General features: G+C 58.2%; 1 protein-coding gene across 1 annotated transcript in view; it reads right to left on the reverse strand.

The window, feature by feature from the left end:
* Nucleotides 1-17012: 17012 nt before the first annotated feature.
* The window catches only part of SND1 (staphylococcal nuclease and tudor domain containing 1), an 86341-nt gene continuing 77998 nt past the window's right edge, over nucleotides 17013-25355 (reverse strand). The window contains 11 exon segments of the mRNA XM_026687883.2: nucleotides 17013-17174; nucleotides 17313-17333; nucleotides 17335-17358; nucleotides 17440-17643; nucleotides 18072-18185; nucleotides 18455-18524; nucleotides 18755-18827; nucleotides 18830-18877; nucleotides 19123-19264; nucleotides 21148-21269; nucleotides 21272-21335. Of these exon segments, the coding sequence (XP_026543668.2) occupies nucleotides 17109-17174; nucleotides 17313-17333; nucleotides 17335-17358; nucleotides 17440-17643; nucleotides 18072-18185; nucleotides 18455-18524; nucleotides 18755-18827; nucleotides 18830-18877; nucleotides 19123-19264; nucleotides 21148-21269; nucleotides 21272-21335 (948 nt within the window). The 3' untranslated portion in view covers nucleotides 17013-17108.

Genomic DNA, 25355 nt, shown 5'->3' on the forward strand with positions numbered 1-25355 from the left:
AGGAGGCTTTCTTTGAGTGGTGGGAAGAAGCTGCTTGTGATTGAAGACCTCTGTCGGATGTGGTCTTCTCCCTCGGTATTTGCTCCTTCTGTAGCGCAACGAGGAGCGCGGCCTGGAGGGAGTTTCTGCCTTCCCGAATGCTGTCTTCGTGTTCTTTGTTCACCTCCTCAAAGCAATGAATGTGTTCCTGGAACTCTGGGTCTTCCAGGTTTGACTGTATGTATTTAAGCTTATTTTCACTGTCTCTCCATTGTGTGAGGTGCTCCTCTAACTCCTTCTGCATCAGGAAGAGGCTCTCGAGTGGCAACTTGCTTTTGGGGGTGTCACAAATCTTGACCAGCTTCGTCCATGAGTCTGCATGATGGAGATACTGCCTTTCCCAATCCTCTCTGAAGCGTGTCACTGAAGCGTGTTTCTGAAGCATGAGTAAGCTTCCTATGCCGTCTGAGGTCGTAGGCCTTCTGAGGTATCGTGGCTTCTCCAGAGGGATGGACATCTAAAGGCGGTTGTTGGGAACCAGGCTCCACTTTTACAACAAGGGTGGGTGGAGGATTCGGGTCTTCTGGTACATCAGAGACATCTGTCATGGGTGAGGAAGTTGCCATGTTTCAAATTGGCAAAGGGAGAATTTTGGAAAATTTAGTGGTTTTCCGTGCAATTCCTTTGTTTGTACTAGGGTGTGCCGCAAGCAGGTAGCAGATAGTAGAATTTCTGCTGAATTTAAGACTTGAGCACGTAGGTGACACTGCAGAGTCTGGGCAATGCTAGCACAGCACACAGTATGGCTGCTTCTAGGGTGCGTTGTGAGCTTGCAACACAAGGGGGCACTAGAGGTTGCGTCGCGAAATCTGAAGACTAGAGGGCTGAACGCAGAAATATGCCTATAATTGTCACTTACTTCACAAGGTGGCAGTAGAGGGTCTGGAAGACACTGTTGCTACACCCATGTTAGGTTGCAGTTACTCTTGGGACCTTTGAATTAAGTTGATTAAATTGTCCACAATAGTTTCAAAAAAGGGATTATCAATGCAAACACATATTGGAAAATTCAAGGAGATTTTTCTCTGAGCCCCAGATGTAGCAGTGGGCTGAAGAGAAAAAGAGGGGGGGACTTCCTTGCCCACTCTTGAAAAAAGGAAAAAAATGGTAATAATTTTTTAACTTCACTGTAAATTTCTTCTTGATCACCAGATGGAGATGTAGGCTGTTTTACTTGAGTCTGTTAGGTTGCAGTTAATCTTGGAACATTTGAATTAAATTGATTAAATTGTCCACAAGAGTTGCAAAAAGGGGTCATCAATGGATAAACACTCTGGTCAATCTTGAGAGACTTTGTAAAAAAAATCATAGCAAAAGGCAAGATGCTGACTTTGTTTAAATCATTGCTAGATTAAGTCTCTCTCTTCAGGGGGAAGGAATGTGCCCATTGTTCTGGAGACGGCTCTGGCCAGAGGAATTTTTATAACCCTGGCCTCTTTATGGCTTTTCCCGCCTTCCAGATGAGCAGAGGAAGAATAGCTTTTGTTTTACTGACAAGCATACAGGCATGATTTCTCAGAGTCTCTCACTGCATTTGTAGAAGGTTTAAAGACAGAGGTTTGGTTTTCCTTTGAGAGCCAGGAAATATCTGACTCTCCTTGTTATGCAAATGGAGTCTTTGAGATAGCAGGAAGACAAATTGAGCAAAGAAGAGGGGGGTGGGTGGATAGTTGTCTTTGTAACGTGGAGGAATTCCAATCCCTCCCAACCAGCACGTAAAAAATTCCGATGCCCACAGAGAGAGATGGGAAATGCAGATTTAGATTAACATCGCATATTCACTCCTGGCTTCAATATTACTTTGCTTTATCAGAAATCCAAATTAACAATCTTTATACTGATGGGGTTCAGGAATTCAAATTTTAATCATCTTTTACTTTTCTGTATCCTGTACAGAGATGGGTTTATAAACTGTACAGATGCAGATAGATAACTCAACAAGACATCCATAACAAAGTACATTTATTGGTTCATCGGGTATCCTCATAACTCACAATTGTGATGAAGTTCTTCTTTAATGACCAATCCTTTGTATATCTGCCTTGTAGTAAAAGATGGTGATCTCCTAACCCATCTCGTAGCGATAGAAAGCAGCTCCCATGAGTTAGGGAGTTCAGGCAAAAGTGAGGAAAACTCCCCCAACCCATCGAGGGTCAATTTAGTGACCAATCAGGATTACAGATGTGGTCACGTGACATGAACTACATTTCCCAGGATACCTTTAACTACATTTACCATGATGCATTCCCTTAAGGGGACAGCTCATAATTCCTAAGTAACTATCCAATTCCCATAGACTGGCTGGGACAGCACAGCAGATTTGGCAGATTGCAACTCTTTAGCGGCTGCCAACTGTTCACTATGAACTGTCACCTCCAGTCAAGAGGGAACCTTTGGAGTGGGAAAGCACCCAGAGTCCACGGAGGTCCTTTTGCAACCCATAAAGCCCCCTGGAAAGTGGGCATCCTTTTCCATTTGGGGTGGAGGACTTCGGTCTCTTAAGAGAGAGCCGTGTAGGTGTCTGGCATAAATGCCCCTCCCCCCCTTCCCATCTCCACCTCAGAACTCTTGTCCCGCAACAAGATCTGGCCAGAGCCACTGCTGGACACTGCTGTCAACAGGCCACCCAAAGTCCAGTCTGCCCTTGACCGTCAGAAATCAGACTCTCCCACCCCATGATAGCTTGTTACAAAGAAGGTGTCCTGGCGAACACTTCCTTCCTTTAATCCATCCATCAGTTAGAGGCTGCCCAATCCAGAGGCCCCCCCACCTCGCCCATAGTCCCCACCTCAGCTGGCTCTGAGCCCCTCCTGGAAAGGATCCCCGGTCCCACGGATCAGGTCTGGCTCTCCTCTCTGCTGCAGGACACGGGATCAGCTGTTGAAGGTGTGGAGTGACTGGCACGGTGGGGCCTGAAGCCTTCGGAATTCAAGCCACTGACAGTGGACCAAGCACCAGTGACCTTTACGAAACCAGCTACCTCTCCAACCGCGGGGAAGTCTGTGGGTGAGCAGAGGAGGACTAGTTGGGAAAGATACCTGAAGGACAGTGGCTCCTCCGAGACTGAGGGCAAAGTGGGGGGAGGTGCCAAATGCCGAGAAATGCCTGGTCAGCACCCCTGGCCGCCACTTCTTCACTGGAGAGCCCTTGAGCTTGGCTCTTGGCACATCTTTTATCACCAACTAGGGAATCTGACCCGTGTGAGGGAGGGAGGGTGGGGTTGGATCCCTCCTTAGAAGCAGCGTCAGTGCGGGTGGGAGGGTGGTGGTTTCTTTCTTGGCGGCTCTTTCATCAGGGTGTTTCCTGCTAGATTATTTGCCTGATGTTAATCCCTGCTCACCTGGGTATTGGCTGGAGAGGAGGATGTGGCGTTTGGGTTTCCTTCTTAGCTGCGTTGTTGTCTCTCGTGAATGTTGGATAGACCTGCTTTACTTCTGTGAGTCTGTGGATGGCGGATTCCTCCGAATGCCACGTTTCCAGAGTTCCCTGGCATTTGGGGACTGAGCTGGTCCAGGAGGCTCCCAGCTTCCCAGCCGACAGGGTGGCCGAGCCTGGGCAGGAGACGAAGGCGTCTCCTCTGCCTGCCCCACACAGTGGCTGCCACAGTCCTTTCCCCTTCTGGGGCTGCTGGGCCTTTGGGTTTGCTTAAGCTGTTTTGGAGGACTTTGGTTGGTTTGTGGGTGGCGGCGATGCCGTGTGGTTGTCACAGTCTGTCGGTTGTTCCCGAGGTGTGTTTGCTATAAGGCAGTGTTACCCTTTGCACGGTTTGTGTTGGTTGTGCTGAGCTGGGCTGAGTGGTCAGGCCCTTCTGAGAGAGTTGTGTGAATAGCCAAGATGTTGTGTAGGAGGCCTGCTTCCTTTTTCTGCTGTTCTGAGTTGCTGTGGTGCGTTAGCGCTCCTCTGCATAAGGGCCCTTACACAGCTCCCCTTGTGGGAGGCTGGTGGTTACTTTGGCAATGGAGCACTTGGTGAGTGTGGGTGGTTTTTCAATAGATTTTGTGTTTCTGGTTTGCTGGTGTTTCCTCTGCTGAGGAGGATATCCAAGAAGGGCAGGGTTGTTGTTTTCTTACTCCCTTGTGAATTTTAATCCTTTGAAGATGTTCTGGATTCTTTTCTTTACTCTCCGAATAATGTTGAGAGTATTTAAAAGGCCCAAGGGCTACTTACTCTTCTCTGGTGCACAAACCCAACCGCGTGTGTGCGTGTGTGCGTGTGTGTGCGTGCTCCCCTTGGGTTTTGAATATCTCAAGGGAGGCAGATCAAGATACCAGCCTGATTTAAAACCTGACCATGTTCTGGAAGGGAAGCATACGCAAATTCCTTAAGATGATTCAGTATGTCCATATAGGACATTAATCTGCTTATTTGCAGAGATTCACCCGTGTTGAATGAAACCCTCAACAATAATTCAGCCATCAGACAGACGGACAGGGCATCTTCAGGATTTGTCCAAAAGGGTTAACTACTTATTTGCTTGTGAGAGTCTGGCAGATGATTCACTATACTATTCACTATTGTTATCCACATTAGGTTGCCATTTCATTGTATTAAACAAATGAAGTGTGTGTGTTGTGTGTGCGCACGCATTTTAAGTCCAGGCCTTGGTTGTATAGATTTGGTGTTAATGCTGCTAACGTGTTGTATTTGCACTTCAGCATATTACATTAGCCCGGGTGTTTTACTGTCCTGCATCCCTTTTTATGCTGTCCGTGAAAGAGGAAAGAGAATATTTAGAAACACAGAGAGGACCTCGTGCACTAACTTCCTACTCCAGGCTGTAACCACGTGGGCCATGATGGAACTTGGAGTCGACCAATGCCACCTAAGCAGAGGCCCTGCGTGCCAATCAGGAGTGGGTGTGGGTGGGGACAAGGGAGTGCAGAGTCCTGGTGGTAATCTATGCTTGCCAAGCCCGGGGAGGAAATTCAAATTAGGTGCTTTGAGTGAAGGAGAAAAAAAGGGCTTCTTGCTTTGCACTGACTTTTCTAGCCAATCTGGAAAAAAGTCCACGCCGTGACCTGCATGGGGCACATTCACCGCCTCTAGATTGGTCAGCTCCCCCTGCAACTGTGGAGCTCCTGGGGGGGGGGTTGAGGGGTCCTTCCTCTTCTGTCCCCCCCAGCCCAGCGTTTATGGTTTTCTGGTATGGTAGCACTGATGACGTTACCTAGTTGGGTAGTGAAACGTCTCCAAGAAACCATTTACAGCAGAGAGGATCCCGCTGTCCTCCCCCTCCCCCCACTTCTAAAGTTGCTCCCTGGGTGGGTCCTGAAGCCCCTTCTGGGAAAGAGTCCGGCTGGGAGAGCGCCAAGGGCCCCCCAGGTCAGCCCTGAGCCACAGGTGGTCCCACTACCCTTTTCTCTCTCTCTGGATCTCCTCTGGTTGCTGCTTTGGAAGCTGCTTACTGAGCGCCCTCGGCTTGGCTTCTTTTTGAGCAGGAGGCCGGGGGGGAGGGGGTGTCTTATTCTCCACACAGATAGTTGTGTCCTCCCCCAAAGGATTTGGGAGCCTTTCAGTGCTTTAGTCAACGGAAGAATAATTTGGCTAATACGAAAGAAATTCGGGTCCTGCAGATGCCATCCGATACTTTTGCCAGGGGGCCTCGCCTCTTCCTGTTTGACTGGTTTGACTTGGGGAAGAGAAGCTGGAGACCCCTGGGCCAAGGATATCTTCCCGGGAAGACCAGGCCTTGGCTGGCGGGGGGGGCGAGCAGAGTAGGCCAAGGAGAAAGAGGCATCGGGGCAGCTTCATCAGGCAGAAAAGGGGGAGGAGGTGCTGCCATGGGCACCGGAGCTCCAACCCCAAGCACAGCCGCCACCTCCGGCTGCCTCTCGGGGCAGGGCAGGACCCGCAGGGCTGCTGGAGAGTTGCCCGTCTGGCCTGTGCCTGAGGTCACCGGGGAAGAGGGGCTGCTGCTCCTCGGGCAGGCTCCCAGCCTTGAGCCGAGGACACTGCCCTGCCATCCCCCGAGGGCATTCAGCCCCCGCTTTCTGGAGCCCCGCAGGAGACTCAAGGAGAACAGTCAATATAAATCCTTACGATCTACAGTGACTGTTTCCTGGTATGATTTGATTGCTTATTGTACCCTGTGACTATCATTAAGTGTTGCTGTACCTGATGATTCTGGACTCTTGACAAAGGTATCTTTTCTTTGATGTACACCAAGAGCATTTGCACCAAGACCAATTCCTTGTGTTGTCAATCACACTTGGCCAATAAAGAACATTCTATTATTCTATTCTATTCTATTCTATTCTATTCTATTCTATTCTATTCTATTCTATTCTATTCTATTCTATTCTATTCGGGGCGAATGCATTGAATCCTGCAGCTTGTCTCCAATCCCACAAAAAGGCAACCCCGAGAACCCTGAACCCCCAAGCTGCCCCCTCCCACCATGAATGCAAGTAGTCTTCCCACCCCCCACCCCCCGTTCCTAGGGACCCCAAAAGCAGCTTGAGGCTCAGGCAGCGAGAAAGAGGCCGGAGTGGCACCCACGGCTCGAGATCACCTTCCACTGAGGACCCCTGCAGTGGCCAGGAGGCCCTCTGATTTGCACAGAAAGGGGAAGGGGCCCTCGTGAGGAAACCGGGAGCTGCGGGCAGGCGGGGGACAGATCTCAGGCTGCTACCTAAAGAAGGAAGTGGGACCCCCCCCCCAAGGAGGCCTGGGAGGAACCAGCCAGCCAGAGAGCCTCTGGGGTGGGGTGGCTCTGCCAAGACTTTGCCCCCCAAAGAAACCCAGGGATCCCCTTGCAGCTGGAGGAGGGCAGGAGAGCAGCCCAGGCGGGTCTCCCTGTTATTGTGGCTGCTTCTCCATTCCCTTTCCTGGAGGGGCTGGAGGAGAGGGGGGGGCATTTTGCAAGAGAGAGAGTGGCAGCAGCTTCCTTCTCCCCCCGCCTGGGCACCCCCCTCCCTATGGCTGTCTGGCTTTGTAAGCCCAGTGGGGGAGGGGAGGCACCAGGCGGCCAGGAGGTGGGCTTTCTGGGGAGACTGGCTTGAGAAAAATGCTGAGGGTGGGCGGTGAAGCCCCTGGGAGCCACCAGGGAGAGGAGGGCGGCTGCTGGTCCAGTGACCTGCAGGTGAACTTTCCTGCCAACGGAGCGATTTGGGAGACTCCTTTATGGGGAGTTTAGATTTGCCAGCCTGCCTTAAACTCCAGGCTCCTGGAAGCGTTAGCCATCCAGTGGCAGGCGGGAGCTGGCGGGAGAGACGGGAGAAGGAGGAGGAGGCGGCAGGCTGAGCTGCAGATGCCCCATGCCAGGCTCTCGGAGGGTTAGCAGCCCCACGGCTGGACATTGAGGAGGGCAGGGAAACGGGGCAGCCATCCAGGTCCCATTCCTCTCTGTCCTGAGATGCTGCTCAGCGCATGGCTCCCGACTCCATGTGGCTCATGACCCCGGGTGGCTCTCCTTGGCGCCTGCCCCCAGGCTCCTTGCAGCGGCCCAGCCCTGACCTTCCAGCATAGGAGGGAGGCTGGAGGAGTCCATTTCATGAAGAAACAACCCCCCCCGCAGAGTTCCCAGAGGTGGTTTTCAGCTCCCAGAGAGTCAACCGGGCAGCCGCTCCACCTCCCCTCTCTGCAAGGGGCAGCAGCCAGGCGCCAGGAAGGGAGGTGGCAGTAAGCAGGGCAGAGACCCTGGGCAAGGAGGGGTCAAAGGAGAGGGCAGGACAGGGCCGTGCACAGACCTCCCTCCCTCTACTCCCACCTGGACCTGGTGGCAAGGACAGTGCCCGGCACCGCTGGGATGTACCTTTGGGGCCACCCACCGGCCCCCGTCCAGCTCCCTGGCTTTCTGTTCTCTTCCTGGGCCCGCCTGGGTGGGCCCACGTCCTCTCCTGATCTCCACGTCCGAAGCTGCCTGGCCCCTCCCCCCCTGCCTCTGCCCTTGTGGGGCTGGCAGCTCTGCAGCAGGTGGCGTTTCTCCGCTTCCCTCCCCATCTCCATCAACCTGTCAGTCTCTACATGCACAGCGCACCAAGGGACAGGCACGGGACTCTCTTCCCTCCGAGCGCCTCCCACTAGGCCATCCTGTCGCCTTTCCTGCTCTCCCAGCCTGAGCAGGGCAGCCGCCTGGAAGGGAGCCAGAGACCAGGAGCCGAAGGGTTTGGCCGGATGGGGCGCAATGCTCTCCTAAGGCCAAGGGGGGACCCTGACTGGACCTCTTGCCTGTCCATCTCATCTGGGGGTCGTCCAACCGGATGGATGCCAGGCTCTCTTGTGGGCCGCTCTACTAGGGCAACGAACAGTGCTGCAGAGTCAGCCAATCCAGCAGGTGGTGCTTGGGGGTGCAGAACGTCTGCACATCCTTTGGGGGACCCACTCCATGCTCCTCAGACGTATCCTGTGGCTTAGCTCCATTTCCCCATGCTGAGAAAGCCCTTCCAGGTGTCCTGCTGGCTTCAAGGCAGAAGAAAAAAGCAAAGGAAAGGTGGGCCCCACCTCTGGGCCCTCCTTCTGCCCTCCTCCCCTCTTCCTTCCTCCTCTTCTGCCTTGGATGGAATTGGACTGAAATGCTGCCAGCTCCCTAGAGCTTCACAGCTGTTTACAACCGAATGAAAATGTCCACAAGGTAACCTCACTCGATCCATACTAAAGCAGGCACGGCCAGTCTGGACCGGCCACAGCGGAGAAAAGAAAGCGGCAGCCCCGGTCCCAGCAAATCAAAATTAAGCTGCTACAATCAGCATCGCTTCACCTGGGACTCACAATTCGCAGCCGGCCCAAACCCGCAAGGCGCCCCCAGGCCGGTTCTGTGCGTAGAATTTCCCCCTTTAAAAACCCTCGTCTATCCATGAAAAGCCATTGCCAACGCTGCGCAGCCCCGAACGTCCGGCCTCAGCCCCTGCAGCCCAAGCCAGCAGCCCCGCTCCCCCTTCCTCCAGGAAGGCCAGGTCAGAGCCCCGGAGCCGTCTGCCCCCTTCAGCCCCCCCGGGCTTTCCCGCTCTTCCCCGCCCTCTCAGCCCGCTCTTCCTCCCGGTGCCCGTCGTGGCGCCTGATCCTCAGCGGATCCTCTGCAGGACCAACCTGGCCTGGACCCCCGATGGGGCCTCCCGCCCAGGCTCGCTCATTCAGCCGCCGCCTCCTCCGAGCAGGCAGGGGCCCTTCCTCTTCCACCAGGCAGCCCGGCCTCCCTTGGGTGGGGGTCGCCCGCAGCTTCTCCCGGCCCTGCTCCCAGGGGGTCTAAGGTCATCTGTGGGCGGCCACGGGGACTTGAAAGACGGGGTGGGGGGTGAACAACAACCGCCCAAAATGCATCTCCTTCCCTGAAGGCCCCTCCTTTCTAGGCCATTCCAGCGGGTGGGCAGAGGGCCAGCGCTCCTCCCCCTCGGGCCGGCCTGCAAAGAGGCCACCGAGGTGCCCCAAGCATCCGCTTTGGGTCGGTGTGAACAGCAGCATGAAGCTCCAGGACGGAGCTGAGTGGATTCCCTGGTTCCAGGCACCTTTGCCCCCACCCTGCATCCTCGGAATCGGCTCTACAGCACAGGTACTTCCTACCCCCGCCCCCCAGCAGCCAGGGTGACTTCCGCTCCAGGGGCTCCCACCGATGGGCAACCTTCCAGGGCTCCTGCAGACTGAAAGCTCCCCGGGAAGGCAGAGGCCTTGTCGGGGTGGGAGGGGGAAGGGGACGGACTCTCCCCCCAGCCCTGGGAGCTGATTCTTCCTTGCTGCCTTGGCTGATGGGATTGGAGGCAGGGAAGGCAGCTTCCCCCACCCCCCACCCACCCCCATGGGGAAACCCACAATTGGGTCTGAACTGACCCAAATCAGGACCTCACCAACGCTACGCGAGCGGGACTGCTGAGGAAAGAGTGAAATGTGATGTTTTGGAAGGAACGGTTGCATAAATTTACTATTTGAAACATAAACATAATTTTTATAGTGATGGGAAAAGAGAGATGGAAGCAGTTCTGCAAAGCATCTTGGGAAGGCGAGGGAGACTCCAGAAGCAGAGAAAAGCAGGCTGTTTAAAATAACCATAAATTGAGGGTGTGAGCACAGATAGCTGGAAGAAGCAGAGTTGTAAAGAGAATTTAGGGTGCAAAACAGTCATCTAAGAAGAAGTGAACCTTATTTTACTTACATTAATCTATCATAAGATCTGTACACTTATGAAATATTTGAAAAAAAGAGCTATTTTATGACCTGAGACTAGTTACAGAAAAGATCACTCACATTGTATTTTATTGTCCATTATTATCTGTAAACCATAAAAACCGAACTGTTTTGTAAATCATTGAACATTATTTAGTAAATAAATAGAATTCAAATAACTGCACAATCAGCTGACTGAATTCATCTGTTTCCTGAGTGATGCATCATCCATCCTGGTTCTTGGTCTCTGGGCAGCTTCTGAGGCCACCCATCATGGAGTGCTTCTGCACAGGCTTCATGGATTGGGACCCAGGGTCCCTTTGGTTAAAGGGTGTCGTTTATCAGGACCCAGAAGGCCGTCAGGTTCTGCCCTGGCACCTGCCCTCTGTGGCAGCTTCCCCTCCAGGGGTCCTCCCCCCCCCCCCTTCGGCCTTGGAAAATGTTTGGAGAGCTGCTGAGAGTTTGGCTGGCCTTCCAGGCTCAGGAGGCATCTCCAGTGTGCCCATTTCTCTTCAAATAGATGGACTTGGAATCATGGAGTCCCTGAAGAGGAAAGTCCCCACCAGCCCACAGCCAAACTTAGTCACCCTGTTGGATGGGCCCCTTGAAGGCTCCACCACTCTGGGGTCTTGAGCCACGAGACCGGTTTCCACCCTCAGCTGCCCCGGGCGGTTCAGGGGCAGAAGAAGTGACTTCAAAGGGGCATTTAAGGCAGCTGAGGAGCAGAGCGCTCAGGCCAGGCGACCAGTGGCAGCTCTCTCACACACACACACACCCGCCCGTGGGCCAGGGAAGAAGGGAAGCCCCGCAGGCTGCCTGGGCACCAAGCCAGGGGCACACGAAATCCCGTTTCCACCTCAGGGCAGTTGGATCTAGCTTGAATGGAGTGTGGACATCTGATGGGTTTGGGGCTGGGTGTTTTCCTGAAGACCTGATGGTGGCTTTCCGTGGCCGTGGTTTGTGGTGAGGAGCTGAGCCAGAGTTGCTTCAATGCGGCTTCGCCCTGTGCGGCAGTCTTGGAGGTGAAATCCAAGAAGAGGTGCCTCGGGCGCTGTGGAAGGAAGACAATGAGTGAATCCAGCCGAACATGAGGAAGGGCCAGCATCCGGGATTAGGCCTTGGCAGGAAAGCGGCAAAGGACATTTTCCCTGCTGTTCTCCCTCGGCAGCCGCCATCCGGCAGCCCCTTCAGAATGACCCGTTCTCCTGCTGGGGAGGCAGGAGGGCTCGGAGAAGGATCACGAGCGGTTGGGGAATATTATTCTGAGCACCCAAATGGATTTAATGCTTAGGTTGCTCGAAGGTCCCATTAAGGTGATGGAAACCACACTGAGGGCAGCTAGCCGGAACACTTGGGTCTTTATGTCCTGAGAGGGGGACCATTGGCCGTGGACCCTTCCAGTTGGTGAAGGGTGCCCAGGAGGTGGCGAGGAGTTGGGCCTGAGTGGTCATCTCAGCTTCCCTGTGGGAGGGGCTGCCCCAAACCCTGAAAGAGGCAGGGATGCACCCAGTCTTGGCTGCACCCAGCCGGGCAATGCTTGTCCAGCAGTCCTTTGAGGGAAGCGGCTGAGAAGGCTGTGACTGCAGCGGGTCCTGGAGGCCTTTCAGAGAAGGAAGAGAGCAAGGGGTGGGAAAACCACTCAGAATCTGCCCCTAGCTCCGGAGGTGGCAATTGTGGGTGTTCCTTCTTGTGCCTGTGTAGTTCCCTTGCTCTGTGAGCTGCCCTGGTTCCCCTCAGGCTGCTAAGGCACAACCCAAGGGGCTGGTCGCGACCAATGAAGCCCTTCAAGGCATCAGGCCTGCTGAGCCCCCGGCCTTGGGTGAGGGGGGAGATGGAGTGGGCTTCCTCCTTCCGTCAGGCAGCCTGCAAAAGACACCTTCCGACACCCCCTCCCCTGCCGAGAGACGCCTGGCCCTCCCCCTGCCCAGGGTGGGAGGGGGGCAGAGATGCAGGTGCTTCTGTGTGATCTCGGCAAACTGGTCCTGGGGACGAGCCTTGGGAGATGCTGACTCTTCCTTCTCCCAATAAAGAGCTTCCCAAGGCCCACCTTCCAGATTGGAAGGGACCTTGGAGGTCATCTAGTCCAACCCCCTGCTCAAGCAGGAGACCATTCCAGACAAATGGCTGTCCAGCCTCTTCTTGAAAGCCCCCAGTGATGGAGCCCCCACAGCTTCCAAAGTCCCTTGGCCAGAGTACAAGGCCTGCACGTTCTGGGGTGTTAGCACATTAGCCTTGTCCCTGTGAGTGAATGAAACCAAGTGGGAAGGTGGGAGAGGAAGGAGGGCTGAAGGGAGGCTCAGGGCGGCTGTCGGGGTTCGGTCCTCAGGGACTTTCAGGCAGGACAATGGCCAGCTGGGCCTCCCTGGCCTTGCAGAGCGTTGTGATCTGCCCCATTGCAGGCGGTGGGGGGGAAGTCTCCGCCTGGAGGGCCACAGGCGTCCATGGGGGCCAGGAGGTCTCCTGTCTGCATCTACAGGCCCGTTTCCATTGGCAACGTGGAAATCCTCCAGGTTGCATATGCTTTACTGACAGGCGGCGAGGCCCACTTTGGAAGGCAGCGAAGGGGACTCGGAAGTTCAGCAGAGGCTGGAACGGACTCGCTTTCCGAAGAACGCTGGAGAACCACCAGCCCCCACAAGCCTGTGGAGAATCTGCATGAAGGCTTAGGGAGCTGCCTGCTGCCAACAGGCAAGCCTCAGTAAGGACAACCAGGACGAATGTCGGGCCAAGGAAGAGTCCTGCATAGCATACGGAGAAGGCCCAGAATGCCTAGCACACCACTTCCTCCTTGGAGCCAGCAGAGAAGGGAATTGGACTGAGGGTTTGTGGGGAGGATCTGGCAGACGAAGTAAGAACTCTGAACAGGGCCACAGGCAGCCAGGGAGCCCCTCAAGTGGCCCAGCAGCGGAGGTGATGGATGGGGACTCTGCTCTTCACAGGGGCCGCAGACCGAGCGAGGGGATACCCGGCCACGTTGGGACTTTCCAGTCAGCCCGGCTGCTGGGGCTGAGGGTGCAGGCAGGATGCTGGGCACCATGATCCAGTCCCATGGAAAGGAGGGTTACTGGTTTAGGGCGAGGGCAATGGGATGGGGCCTTGGCCCTCTCACCAAAGTTCATGGCAATAAGAGCAGAGGGCTTTTCAAAATCCGATTTCCGGCGAGGTGTCAGGTGGGGATGGGAAGAGTTAAAGTGAGTTCCGTCTCCTTATCCAGTTGCAAAGGGTCAGGAGCGGAAATGATACAGGAGGAATGGCGCGCGGAAGGTTAGATTTGAGGAAGTTGCTCTTGACAGACACAGCTGTCAATCAGTGGAACAGGCAGCCTCTTGACTTGAGGGTTTCCTCCCCTTCACTGGAGGTTTTCCAACAGACATTGGGGAGGGGAGGGGGGGGCGATAGCCTCTCAAGCTCCAGGGTTCTGTGGTTCTGGGGTAGGAGGAGAGTGAACATGGATTTATTACAGCACCGGAGGCAAAAGGCAGGCCTGAAGTGGCCAGAGGTGTCCTCTATGGACTTATGCAAAATACAATATGCATTTAATCAGCACCACAAAGCACCTGATGGGATTGTCACTTCTGCCTGTGAGTGAGGACAGTTGTAGCGATGAACACAATGGCTCGGATTGGAGAAAGAGGTGCTGAAGGAGGGAGGCGCTGGGGAGACCACGCGGCTTGGTCTGGCTTCCCAGGGCGCCTGCCGTCGCTTAGCAGTTTCACCCTCCCTTGCCTGACAGCACCGTTTTTTTCTCCTTCAGCAGGCAGGCAGTTTCTGCTTCCTTTCCAAGGTCATGACTGCCCACGCTTAAGCCAGCATTAAATCAGGTTTGTAACATCTTTTTCTTGACAACAGCACATATGGCTCATTTTTTTTAATATAGCTGAGAGGCAGACAATCAATAATTAAACCAGTATCACAAAATACTTTAAAGAATCACTACAAACAAGATAAAAGATGATGAGTTTGCGGGAGCACACGCACCTATACACAATGCAACCACCCTGCAGGGAACCCCAAAGTTGCTGGAAGAACCATGTCCTTCTTTTGAAAGGTTAACAGGGATGAGGCTACACTCACCTGTATCCCAGAGGGTGGGGGGCACAGCAGACACCTGCCCCCGCTCTCCTCCTCCATGGCAAGGTGGGATGGGTGGATGTGATTGGGAACAGGTGGTCTCTCAAATAACCTGGTCAGATGAGGGCTCTAAAGGTTGAGACCAGCCCCTAGAATCGCACCTGGAAGTAACTGGCAGCCAATGAAGTATGTGGAGCAGGTGTAACACCTGCCATCCTAGAGGCACATGTAAGTGCAGCTGAAGGGAAGGGAAGCCCCACATACGAAGGGTTACAGTAGCCCATATTCTGGAGGTGACTGTGAGCCGAGAGCCCCATGGACCAGGAGGGGGGGGGCAGCTGCTGCACAAGAGAGAGGATTTTTGTAACAGGTTCCACCCAACCACAAATTTGGTAAAGCTTTGCTTCTCCTTGGCTTCAGAGTGCACTCCGGGTCCAAGAACCATGACCACGAGGAGCTCCTGGGTCCAGTGAAGAGGAGGGTTGGCCAGAATGCTCCGCTCCATTTGCACGGCTGCACCTCAGAGTCCCAGCTCAGGATGAGGCCAGGGGCTCTCCGGGGTCTTAGCTCCAGGCCTTCCCCCAGAACAAGGCGGGATCTGGGCAGGGAAGAGGGGGCCTGGCTCAGAGGGGATTTGGAAAAGCCATACAAGCCCAGGTCCTTCTGCAGGGAGGGTTTTTTCCCCAAGTGGCCATCACAGCCATTCTCTGGGGGAGGGAAAGGGTAAGTGGGGAAGGCCATGGGCTGCGGGCTGCTTGCTCCTGATCAACCCTTTAGGTTTCATTTATTCTGAACATAATTAATTCCAGGACACCGCAGTGGCTGACATGTTTCAATAATTAGTACAATCAAATCACTGTAATTGGAACAGTATTTCCAAACCCTCGGAAGGGATGCCCACGGGGTCGCCATGGAGCTCCCTCTCTCTGCGTGGCACGTGCGCACGCATCAGCCCTGCAAAGTCACACAAGGCACAACCCTGCACAACCCAGCAGCACAAAGGCCAGCCCTGGTGCTTGGAGCCCCCTTCCCTCCTCCACCATCCCCGTGGGGCCTGCTGGGCCACAGCTCCCCCCTCCCCAACAGGAAGCGGTGCCTCGGGCTGCTGGATCAGCACCATGGACAGCATCCAGGCCTCCTCCTTCCCTTGCCTGAAGTCCTCCTCCCCCTCGCGACTCCCCCACCAAGATGAAGCGCCCGAGCCCCCCCGTTTCCAGTCCTTTTGAGTAATTCCTCCTCTTCCTAAGCCCAGCACTGAAAATTAATCCTTTCTGCAGCAGGGCCGCCTCCTTCCCTCCCTCTCGCACCAACCCCAATTCTTCAATGCGTCCAAACGCTGCCCAGCTGTTCCTCAACCTCCTCCTCCCCAGCCGGTGGGACTGGAGCTCCTTACTTGAGCCCATCTCTCCTGCCAGAGTGCCCCAGATGTGCTGGCGGCCAGAGGAACATCCCCTTCAACCATGCCCCCACCCCCACCCCGGTTTTCTTCCCTGGCCTTTGTGCCAGGGCAGGCACAGGCTGCCCTCTCTTCCCACTTGACCGTGAGGCACATGTGCCAACCGCTGAAGAAATGCACCTGGCCAGAGCCCTTCGGGGCTCCAGGGATGGCCCGGTGGGGAGAAAGAAAATGCAGGGCAGATGGACGGGGAACCTTGGGGTAGAGCGGGGGGTCCTTGTCTCCTGAGCGCCATTTCCCTGCTTTGGCGCCACTGAGGCCTGCAGAGGCTGCCTGGGTCTGCTCCAAGTCCACTCGCGGTGGACTGAGGCCGGCTGAGCAGCCCTCCCTCGCTCCAGTCACAGGGTGGCCAGGGCAGCCCCCCAAACTGGAGGCTCTGCTGCCGACATTCATGGCAAAATGCCCGTCTCTTGCAGCTGCGCCACCCTTTGCCCGGAGATGAGGGTGGGAGGGAAGTCAACCCCAACGTGACCTGAAATACTGGGACCACCATTTTGCGCCATGTTTGGGTCTGGCCAAGCAGTGCAATGTCCCCCCTCAGCCCGAATGCCAGCCCCGGCACCTTGGCACAATTGCCGCCTACAACCTGGGCCAAAATTGTGCGCCCCAGGCCGGCGGGGTGAGAGGTAAGGCTCTGTCTGTGCGACTCCTGCTTTGCATGGGTCCCACCCGTTCATTTGCTGGGATCGCTTCTACTCGGCTCTGCCGACGCCCGAGACGCAGCACCCGGGACAGAGGCTGCCTCAGCCTGTCTGGAAATCGGCAGCGGTCGGCCTCCACCCGGCAAGGCATGGATGGGAACCGTCCCAGCTGCGCAGGAGGCGGCGGCTTCTTCCCCCCTCCTGTGGGGCCACGTCGTTTCTCTTCAGTCTTCGTGGTGGCTCCTCAGGCGTGTGCAACACCCCCCTTCCTGGGCGCCTCTTGGCTCCCTCCAAGTTTTGGGGAGCCATGTCGCTGCAGATCTCCTCGCCAGCTCCGAGCCTCAGATTGTGTTGGGGAGCATCCGGGGCCCCTTTCCTCGCTCGAGAACGGCACTCCAAGAGGAAGGAGCCCCCGGCAAAGGGCTGCTACTAAAGCTCCGGGGGGCCCCTGCCCCACACACAAAACCCTTGGCAAGTGGACCACGGTTTATGGACGGTGTCCCTCGTTGGGGGAGACGGGCAGTTCAAAAATGTGAAATAGAAATAAAGAAAATAGAAAATAGGAATAATCTAACTGCACCCCCCCTCCGCAACAGGAGCAAAGGGACCTCCAGCCCCACCTTGTGCCCCCCCAGTCAGGCTGTGTCTCTGTGTCCATAGGGAAGCTGAACACCAGTGGTGCCCCCCAGCCAAAAAGACAGCGCCTGGCCCAGCTTCTCACTACTTTTATTTGCTTCCAAAGCTTGGCTTAAATCGCTTCTCCTGCTTGCCCATCAGGAGGCCGGGGGTGGGGGGTGGAGAGGGTCTCAGCGACTGTAGCCAAATTCATCAGCATCGTCAGCGCGGAAGTCTCCGTAACGCCACAGGTTCAGCTGCAAGGAGACAAGCGGGCGGAATGAGCCCCCCAACCCCGGAGAAAGCCCCGCCCACTCAGGCGGGGGGCATTCCAGGCCAGGGCTTGCTTCCCTGCCCCCTCCCGTGGCGTGGGAGGAGACCGCTGGCTCACTTACTCGGGCACCCTTGGCCGACTCCCTGCGCGTTCAGGTACTCGGTGATCTGAAGGAGAGATGGGGTCATGAGACCGCTGGCCCCAGAGCCCCTCCCCTCCCTCCCTCCCCCCCACCCCACAGGGCTCACCACTTTCTGGAACTGCTTCTCCTTGCGGGGCTCCACCATGAGCAGCCCCGCCTTGACCATCCCTAGCCCCACGTCAGCCTTGGAGTCGGCAAACTGCAGCGTGACGTGGGTGCAGCTGGGCCCCACGTACTCCACGTTCAGCAGGCACTGCGTGTTCTGGATGTCCCGCACGGCACTGTCCACTGCGTCCGCTCGGGCCTCCTCCTGCCAGGGACGGACGCTGCCAGTCAAGTGGGCCGTGGGGGTGGGGAGCGCCAGGCCAGAGACGCTGGGACCGCAGGGGCCACCCTCTGCCCTCTGCCGAAGGGGGAACGGGCGCTGCCCCTCAATGGACTCCAGCGCCCCTCCCCACGGACAGCCTGGCTTCCAGTGGGCGGTCAGAGCCCCCCATGAAAACAATAGGCGCTACGCCCCACCCTCAGGACGCCAACCTCAGGATGCAGCCCCCCAAAGGAACAGGATCCCAACCGTGAATGCAAAAGCATCGGAAAGCATGAATCAAATTAAAAAGGTTAAAGGGGGGTGGAGCTGCCTGCCATCAAGCCCCCCCCCCTTTTCTCTGCTGCTACTCCTGGGGGGGACTACAGGACCCCTCCCCCTCTTCCTTCCCTGTAAACCTGCCCTGGACTTACATCCTGAGGCACCTGGATGAAGGCAAACTTGTATTCGGTGGCCTGGGCTGGCAGGACCCGGGAGCCAAAGGCCTGAGGCAGGGTGGCCAGGCGGGTGGAAGGCAGGGTCTCCTTCTGTGGGGGGAGGGAAGCAGGCAGTTAGTGGCTGCAGCAGTCCATTGGAAACCCACCCCCGACTATGGGGGCAGCTGTGGGGGGAGTGCCCCCCACTGCAGAGGCCTCAGCTGCCTCCCGAGGACCTGCTCAGTCTGCTGCTGCCCCATTGACCCCCCACCCCCGTTTCTCTGGCCCCAGAGCCTCCCCGTCCTGGGCAGCCATGTCTGGTGCTTCCTGCCCAGTATTAATAGAATGCCCTTGCCCCCCCAAGCCCTCCCCCCACTCACATTGCCGTAGTCGATGTAGAAGACGTGCACCTTGGCCAGGGACTCCACCTTCTCCACCCGTGCCCGGTACCTGGGGGGAGGGAAGAGGGCACAGCTGGGCCTCTCCTGCCAGGCCAAACACCGCCTGCTTCCCTGCCCCGTGGCCGTCCTACCCCTGGGCCCTCCCAGCAGCCCCCTGTCCGTGCATGGGACCCCCCTCGGAAAGGCCAAGCCTGGCCCCTCCCCCTGGCGACCGGCTGGGAGACGGAGGGGTCCAAGGCTCTTGGTGAGGAAGGGGGCCTCTGGGTGACCTGGGCATACCATTCTCCATCCACAAATTTGGCAATGCAGAAGTCCCCACGACGGGGGGTGTAGGCCCCCTCCACGGGGGGCAGGCGGCAATCTCGCCCCTCATGTTCTCCATCAGTTTCTCCAGCTGGGTCCCTGCCGGGGGTGGGGGGAGAGGAGGAAGAGTGAGTCAGGCCGGCCAGCCCCCTCCCCCCATGTTAGCCTGGTCATTCCCTGGCCACTGTGCCCCCCCGCTTCTTGGGGACCCCAGGCCTCCCCTGACCTCTTGTGCCCTGGAGCCCCTCCCTGAGACCCCCTTCCCCTCTCCCCGAGCCTCCAGTTGTCTGTGTCCCCCTAGACTGGGTGTGGGGTGCAAGGCTGCCCCCCCCCGCTGCCCTCACCCGTCTCCACATCCTGCACGTAGAAGTGGAGATCGTCGGTGACCTCGGTCACAAAGACGGGCTTGTAGTTGACCGTGCGCTCCTTCTCCTCAGCCAGGGGCACCACGTCTTCCACGGGGGGCTCCTCATACTGTGACCACACCTGGGGAAGAGAGATGGGGGGGGCAGGGGGGGCGGGTAACGCAGCAGTCTGCCCTGGGGGAGAGCGAGCCCCCCCATGCTAGCCCAGGCTGCAGAGCCAACTCTTCCAGGAGGGGAGGGGCACAACCGAGGCCCCCGTGCCCCCCCCATTTGAATGGGAATGATTTATTCCACTGGTTGTCCATCACCAACGATTCAACTCTTGGCGGCTGACAGGGGGGCCCCACCCACCCTGAGAGCAGCTGCCCACTGGCCCTCCAGGGCAGCCCCATGTGCCCCCAGGGCAGGGCCCAGGGGCTGCCTGAAGAATCCTCCAGGAAGAGGCCCGGCTGGCGAATCTGCACAGCGCCCCCCCGCCCCCTCCGCCATGGCTGCCACTGGCTGCTCCACCCACTCATGCCGACTTCTTGGCCTGCGATGCTCAGAGGTCAGCCCCTCCTTTGGGGCGCCAGGCGGACGACCTGCAGCTCCTCCTCCCCGCCTGGCCCCTTTCAAGGGGGCAGCCAGCCAGCACCTGCCCCCTTCTGCCACCCCAGAGCCGGGCATGTGTGGCCCAGGAGCTGCCCAAGCGCTGCTCCGCCTTCGAGGGGGTTCTTAGCTCTGCCCCCTCACTGCCGGCCCTCTTCTCCCCTCAGCCCCCCCACTCCAGCTGTCCTTCCGGGGATCTTCTGCGCCACCTGCTCCAGCCCCTCTTGGCCTCCCTCCTGTGTCTCTGCGATGCCCCGCAGATCCTGAATCCAGGCCTCTGTGTCTCCCCGGGCCCACCTTGCCTGGACAGCCCAGGCCACGAGTCTCCCTGGCTGCTTCCCAGCTGTGCAGGATGGGGCTCCTCCCCCCCCACGGGTATCTGGGGTTGCCTTTGACTTTGTGGGCCTCCCTCTTCCTCGGTTGCCTCCAGTTAAGCCGCCCCCGGCAGCACCTGGCTCAGGTGCCTTCTTCCTATTTCTCAGCTCTCCTCTTGCCAACATCAGCCAGATGTTTGCTCCCAGCCTTCTCCTTCGTCCTTCAACAGGGAGGGGTGAAGCCCCCCCCCCGGTGTCCCTCCCCTCTTCTGCGGCCCCCTTGGCCCCTGGTGGCATCCGGCGCTCTCGTCTCTGCCTGGGGGAGGGGGTGTCATGGAGATTCTTTCTCTTGGGGAGTCTCCCCTTCCCTTTCCTTGCTGGCTTGAAAGTTATATAAGCAACCCCCCAAGGCGCCCCACCCCAGATGGGCTGCCCAGCCAGCCAGAAGGCTCCCTCCCTGTTCTCGCTTGACCACCCCCAGCCCAATCTTCCACCTCAGCATCAGGGAGAACACTTCCCATCATCCTCAGCCCGGGGCCTTGGACAGCTGCTCTTCACCCGAGGCCCCCCGGAGGTCTCTCCTGAGCCTCTCCAGCTGCCCCCTGCCCCCCACCTGCAGAGGGCCACCCCCACTGGAAGACGCGTCCCCTGGACAAAGATGGCCCCAAGCATGGCCGGACTCCCCAAAGGCCTGAGCTAGGAGGGGCCCCACTGGTTGCTCTTTTCCTTTTAGCCTTTCCCCTCCCAAGGCAACCGGACTCCTGGAGGTTGGGACTCGGTGGCCTTCAAGGCCGACTTCCGCTGCTTGGTTCTCTTCCCGCTGTATGTAAGCCTCATCTTCTGGCAGCAGCAGCAGCAGCAGAGAAGCCCCGGAAAGCAGACTCCGCATCTCGCTTCGCTGCCATCTTTCCTGGAGGCCCCTCCCCCTCCCCGATTCCTCCTGCTGCTGCCCTGGCACTTGCCCCCCCCCCGAGGAAATTGGCCTGAGACCCTTTGGGGAGGAGGGGAAGGGCCTGCAGCTTGTGAAGGCAGCTCCCTCCACCTCCATCCTCTGCCAGGAAGCCTGACTCCCCCCTCCGCTCCCCCGGTGCCCGGCTGGTACCTTCTCCTTCTTCTGCTTGGCAGAGGCCTCGGCCACCGTCAGGGGCTTATAGTAGTTGCTGCGCTCGGCTGTGAAGTGCACTTTGGAGAGGGCCTGCTCCACCAGGGCCACCGAGAGGTTGACCCCTCGATGTGCAGCCACCCAATGAAGTTGCCGGCCTTGTCCATGCCCTCCACTTCCACCTCCACCTGCAGAGGGACACAGCAGCCAGCGGCTCAAAAGGGGGGCCCGTCCCCCCAGCCACACCCTCGCCCTCCTTCGGGGGGGGGGAGAGCCCCAGGTCATCCCTGGAGGGAGGGGCTTCCTAAGCCCCCCTCCCCCACGCCCCAGTCTTGGGCCAGGCGCCAGCAGTCGGTGGCTTTCCTCAGAGCACCAGGCGGACGGTGAGCAGCGAGCAGGGGCAGCGGAGGGCAGGGTGCTCAGCTGGGGTGGTTTCAGAGGGGCCGCCCCCCAACCGCCCAGCTGAGCCCACCTCCACAGCAGCCTCTCCCAGGGGCACCCCTGCTGCTGCCGCTGGACTGCCCTCTTCCAACCTGAGCCCCCTCCCATTTCCTGGAGGGCCGCTTGTGGGCCTGGGGTCTCTGCTGCTGCAGGGACTGGCTGAGCCCTGCTTGGAGGAGGCTCCCTGGGAGTCCTGGGGCAGCCGCCAGGCTCTCCTTCAGCTGCCTCCGGTGGGGGTGCAGGAAGGGCGTGTGAGAGGGCAGCCCCGAAAGCCACCTGAGCAGGACGGAGGAGATCTCTCAGCTGACTCTCAAGGCCCGAGGGGACCGGGTGGCGCCCTGGAGCCATAATACCCACCCTCCTGGCTGCAAACCCCCTGCATTCCTTCCAGCTCTTGTTTATCCAGTTTGAAGAGGTTTGCAGACAAGGGAGAGACCCAGCAAAGGGCTTGGGAGCTAGCCGTGGGCAGGGTGGCTCACTGCCAGGTCGCCTGCGAAAGGAGTGCCAGCTCAGGTGCCCGGCTGTGGCCAAAGGGAGGAACGCAGGGACCAGGCTGTATACAGTGCCTCCCCTGATGCCAGCACACCACTCCCCCCCTCTTGCCCCCATTAAGCAAGGAGGGCGGCTGGGGGGCTCTGTGGGGCCCCCGCCGGCTTCTCCCACGGGTTCGGTGGGTTCCAGCTTGCCCCACGGTAGTCAGCAACCGTGGCTCTGAAGCCGTATGCGGCTCTTTCATCCGTCTGCTGCAGCTCCCTGCGCAATTGATAGGGCTTCTGGTTAGGACAGGGAGAGGAAAGAGGATGCCGCACTAGGAGGAGGAGACTCTATGGTAGGGGAACTGCCATAGAGTCTGGTCAGCTCCAGAATTGAATGGGGGGGCTTCCGGTTAGGACCTTTGTGGCTCTTTGAATGTTTAAGGTTGCTGACCCCTGCCTAAGACCCAGCGGCCAGAGGGACACCCAAGGCTGAACTCTGGGCCTTGTTGCTTGAATGGCGAGGCAGCCTGATTCCCCCCTTCACTCCGCCCCTCCCCAAACTTTCAGGCCTCAGGGCAGCTCCATCTGCCTTTGGGACAAATCCACCGGGGCGGCGCTGTTAGAGAAGGTGAAGGGGAGCCCCTCCTGCCAAGCCCACCTGACTTTCCCAGGGCTGGGAAGGCCCACACGTCCTCCCAGAACGGCTGATCAACCCACTTACCCTCAGTCCTGGATTTGGGGGCATCTGGGGCTCCAGCCTCCCAACTCAAATCCTGCCTTTCTGCCGAATGGGGCGAGGGCGGCTAGGCTGGCTGGTCATCCTGGGGCTGGACTTGGGCCCAGCGTCCCCTGGGAGGGCAGCGGGGAAGAGGCGTCAAAGCCCCCCCGCTTTGTAACCCCCTCAGTGGTTTGTAACCCCCTCAGCCTTCCCATTGCAAGCCCTGTCAAGAGGCAACCGCCTATAGGGAGGACTGTGTGGGGGCAGGAGAGGGGAGCAGAGGGGAGCTGGGTTTTTCGGGGGAGATGTGACCCAGAGATCACCTGCGGAGCTGGACCCCCGATTAAAGCCTTTGCTTGCCCTCTTTGCTTCTGGGCCCAGCAGCCTCTTCCAGAAACACTGGGGCTGCCAGCCCCCAACCAGCCTCAAGCCCCCTTTGCAGCCCCACCCAGAGCCTTTGGCTGAAGAGCCCAGGAAGGCCCCGTGGGCACAGAATGCCACAGTTGGCACCAGGAACCAGGGCGTCCCTCCTGCACGCAGTGGGCATTGGGTGAAGGGTCCCATCCCTGAAACCCTGCTGAGAATTTAAGGCAAACCCCAGAGACACCCCAAGGGTCACTGTTCCTGTCCCTCCACCCCGGAGGGTCCAAAGACCCCAGGCCCCATCCGAGGGGCAGGATAGGGGGCACACGCTGGAAGTGTGCCGGTTGCCACCAGAAGCTTTTAAGGAGAAAAGGAGAGCAGCCGCCTTCCCAAAAGTTCCCTGCAAAGTGGCTTTTTCGTGGACAGGAGCACCCCAAACTGAAGCGGAAAAGGAATTCAGCGAAAATCTTGACCCAAGAAATGCTGCAGGAGAAGCCCTGAAGCTGACGGTCCTGACACCATCAGGCCTCGGGGGGTGGGGGGACGACAGGCTGGGGTGCCAGGGTGGAGAGGTGCAGAGACGAGGCCCCTGCAGCCTTCGAGGGAAAGAGGGGAGCCCCGGTGCCAGGCCGGGCTTCTCCACTGCCCCTCCTGGGAGCCGAGGCTTCTGAGCCTCAGGTCCTGCCAAGGGCAAAGCCGCACCCACTGGGCCGTGCCGGCCAAACAGCAGAGGAAGTGGGGACACCGCACAGGCCCCAAGAGGGCGGCCACCAGAGGAGCAGCTCCGGGATCCCTGCCAAGGTTGAGCAGGAAGGCGGCAGCCCTCCCACGAGTTTGAATTTCAGAAACCAGCCCGGATTAGCCACACTCGGGTGCCCATGGCTCACTCAGGCAGCAAGAGCAAAAGCAGGCCAGGCAGACCGGCCGGCCGAAGGAAGGGGTAAGCCTGGGCAGGAGACGGCCTGGCCGAATCCCCGGCGGTTGGCCCTCCACCCAATGCAGGAATCCCCAGGGAAGAGACGGGCAGGCCTGGCCGAGAGGACACCAGCCTAGCCTGGCCTGCTCTGGGCCCTGAGCCATCGCCACCCCCAGGGGCTCTCAAGACCTGCCGGCCCTCCGGCTCGGCTTCCCAGGGCCCCCGTTCTGTGGTCTCCAGCCCGCTGCCCCCTCGTGCAGGGCCAGGGAAACGGGCTTCCCTGGAGCCTGGACGGGGGGACACACGGTGGGTGAAATTGGCATTTTTCTAGCACTGAGTCCGGGTTTTAGAGCAGCCTGAGACCCCGAGTGCCAATCCTCTCTCCCCTTCCATCACAGCAGCGTCAAGTTCCGAGCTCTCGACGTCCAACGCCTGGATTTATCAAAGGTTTCGTGACTCTTGTTCTCTTGTCTAACTCATACTTGCCTTTCTGTTTCAAGCTTTTTTCCTTTGACTGACTTACTCGTGATTTTTTAAATTCCTATTATTTTATGGCGGAAAAGAGGCACAACTCCCATAAACGGCCACACAATTCTACTGAGAAAACAGAGAAACTGCTTGGCGTGTGGTGGGTTCCTTTCTCCTCAGGAGGAACCACAGGCCCCCAAGTGAATAGCGCTCGTGCATGGGAGCCCCAAAGCAAAGCAATGGGGGTCTGGAAGCCACAGAACTCGCTGGTCCCCCCCCCAAGTGCATCTTGCTTTCTCCAACAGTCTCAAGGCAGCTGGAGGGTCCTGAAATGCAGGCAATCAGCAGCCCCACTTAGCCCACCCCGTGGTGCCCTTCCCACATGCAAGGGGCTCCGAGGTCCCTGCGAGGTGACCCCCAGACCGGCCCAGGACTCTGAGCCAGGCCTTGCGCTGGGGGCAACGGCCAGGGCGCCTCCTGCTGGGGAGGGGGCCAACAGCAATTCAACCTCCCCCCACTCCCAAGCCCGACGGGCAAGGGGGCCGGCCCCGAACCCGCAGCAGGCCCCACCCTGGCCTTGCCCCCTTGGCCTCCCTTCCGGGCAAGAGAGACGCCCCCCTCCCTAGGCCCAGCAGCCTCTGTCCCAAGAGACCCCCAATTCCTGTCCGGGACGGCAAGAACTTCTGGCGGAATCCCAGGCCGCCACCCCGGCCTAGACAGGCCCAGCAGGGCTGCAGTGGGGCGGGGGCAAAAGTGGGGGTCCGGTCCGGGCTCTCCGAAGGCCTGGAACACCCCGCTGCAGTCGGCACTTTGGCCGCGTCGGGAC

The sequence above is a fragment of the Notechis scutatus genome, chromosome 6 (assembly GCF_049901735.1).
Source record: "Notechis scutatus isolate UNSWTSFEM ecotype Mainland chromosome 6, rNotScu1.2, whole genome shotgun sequence".
NCBI classification, from domain to species: domain Eukaryota; kingdom Metazoa; phylum Chordata; class Lepidosauria; order Squamata; family Elapidae; genus Notechis; species Notechis scutatus.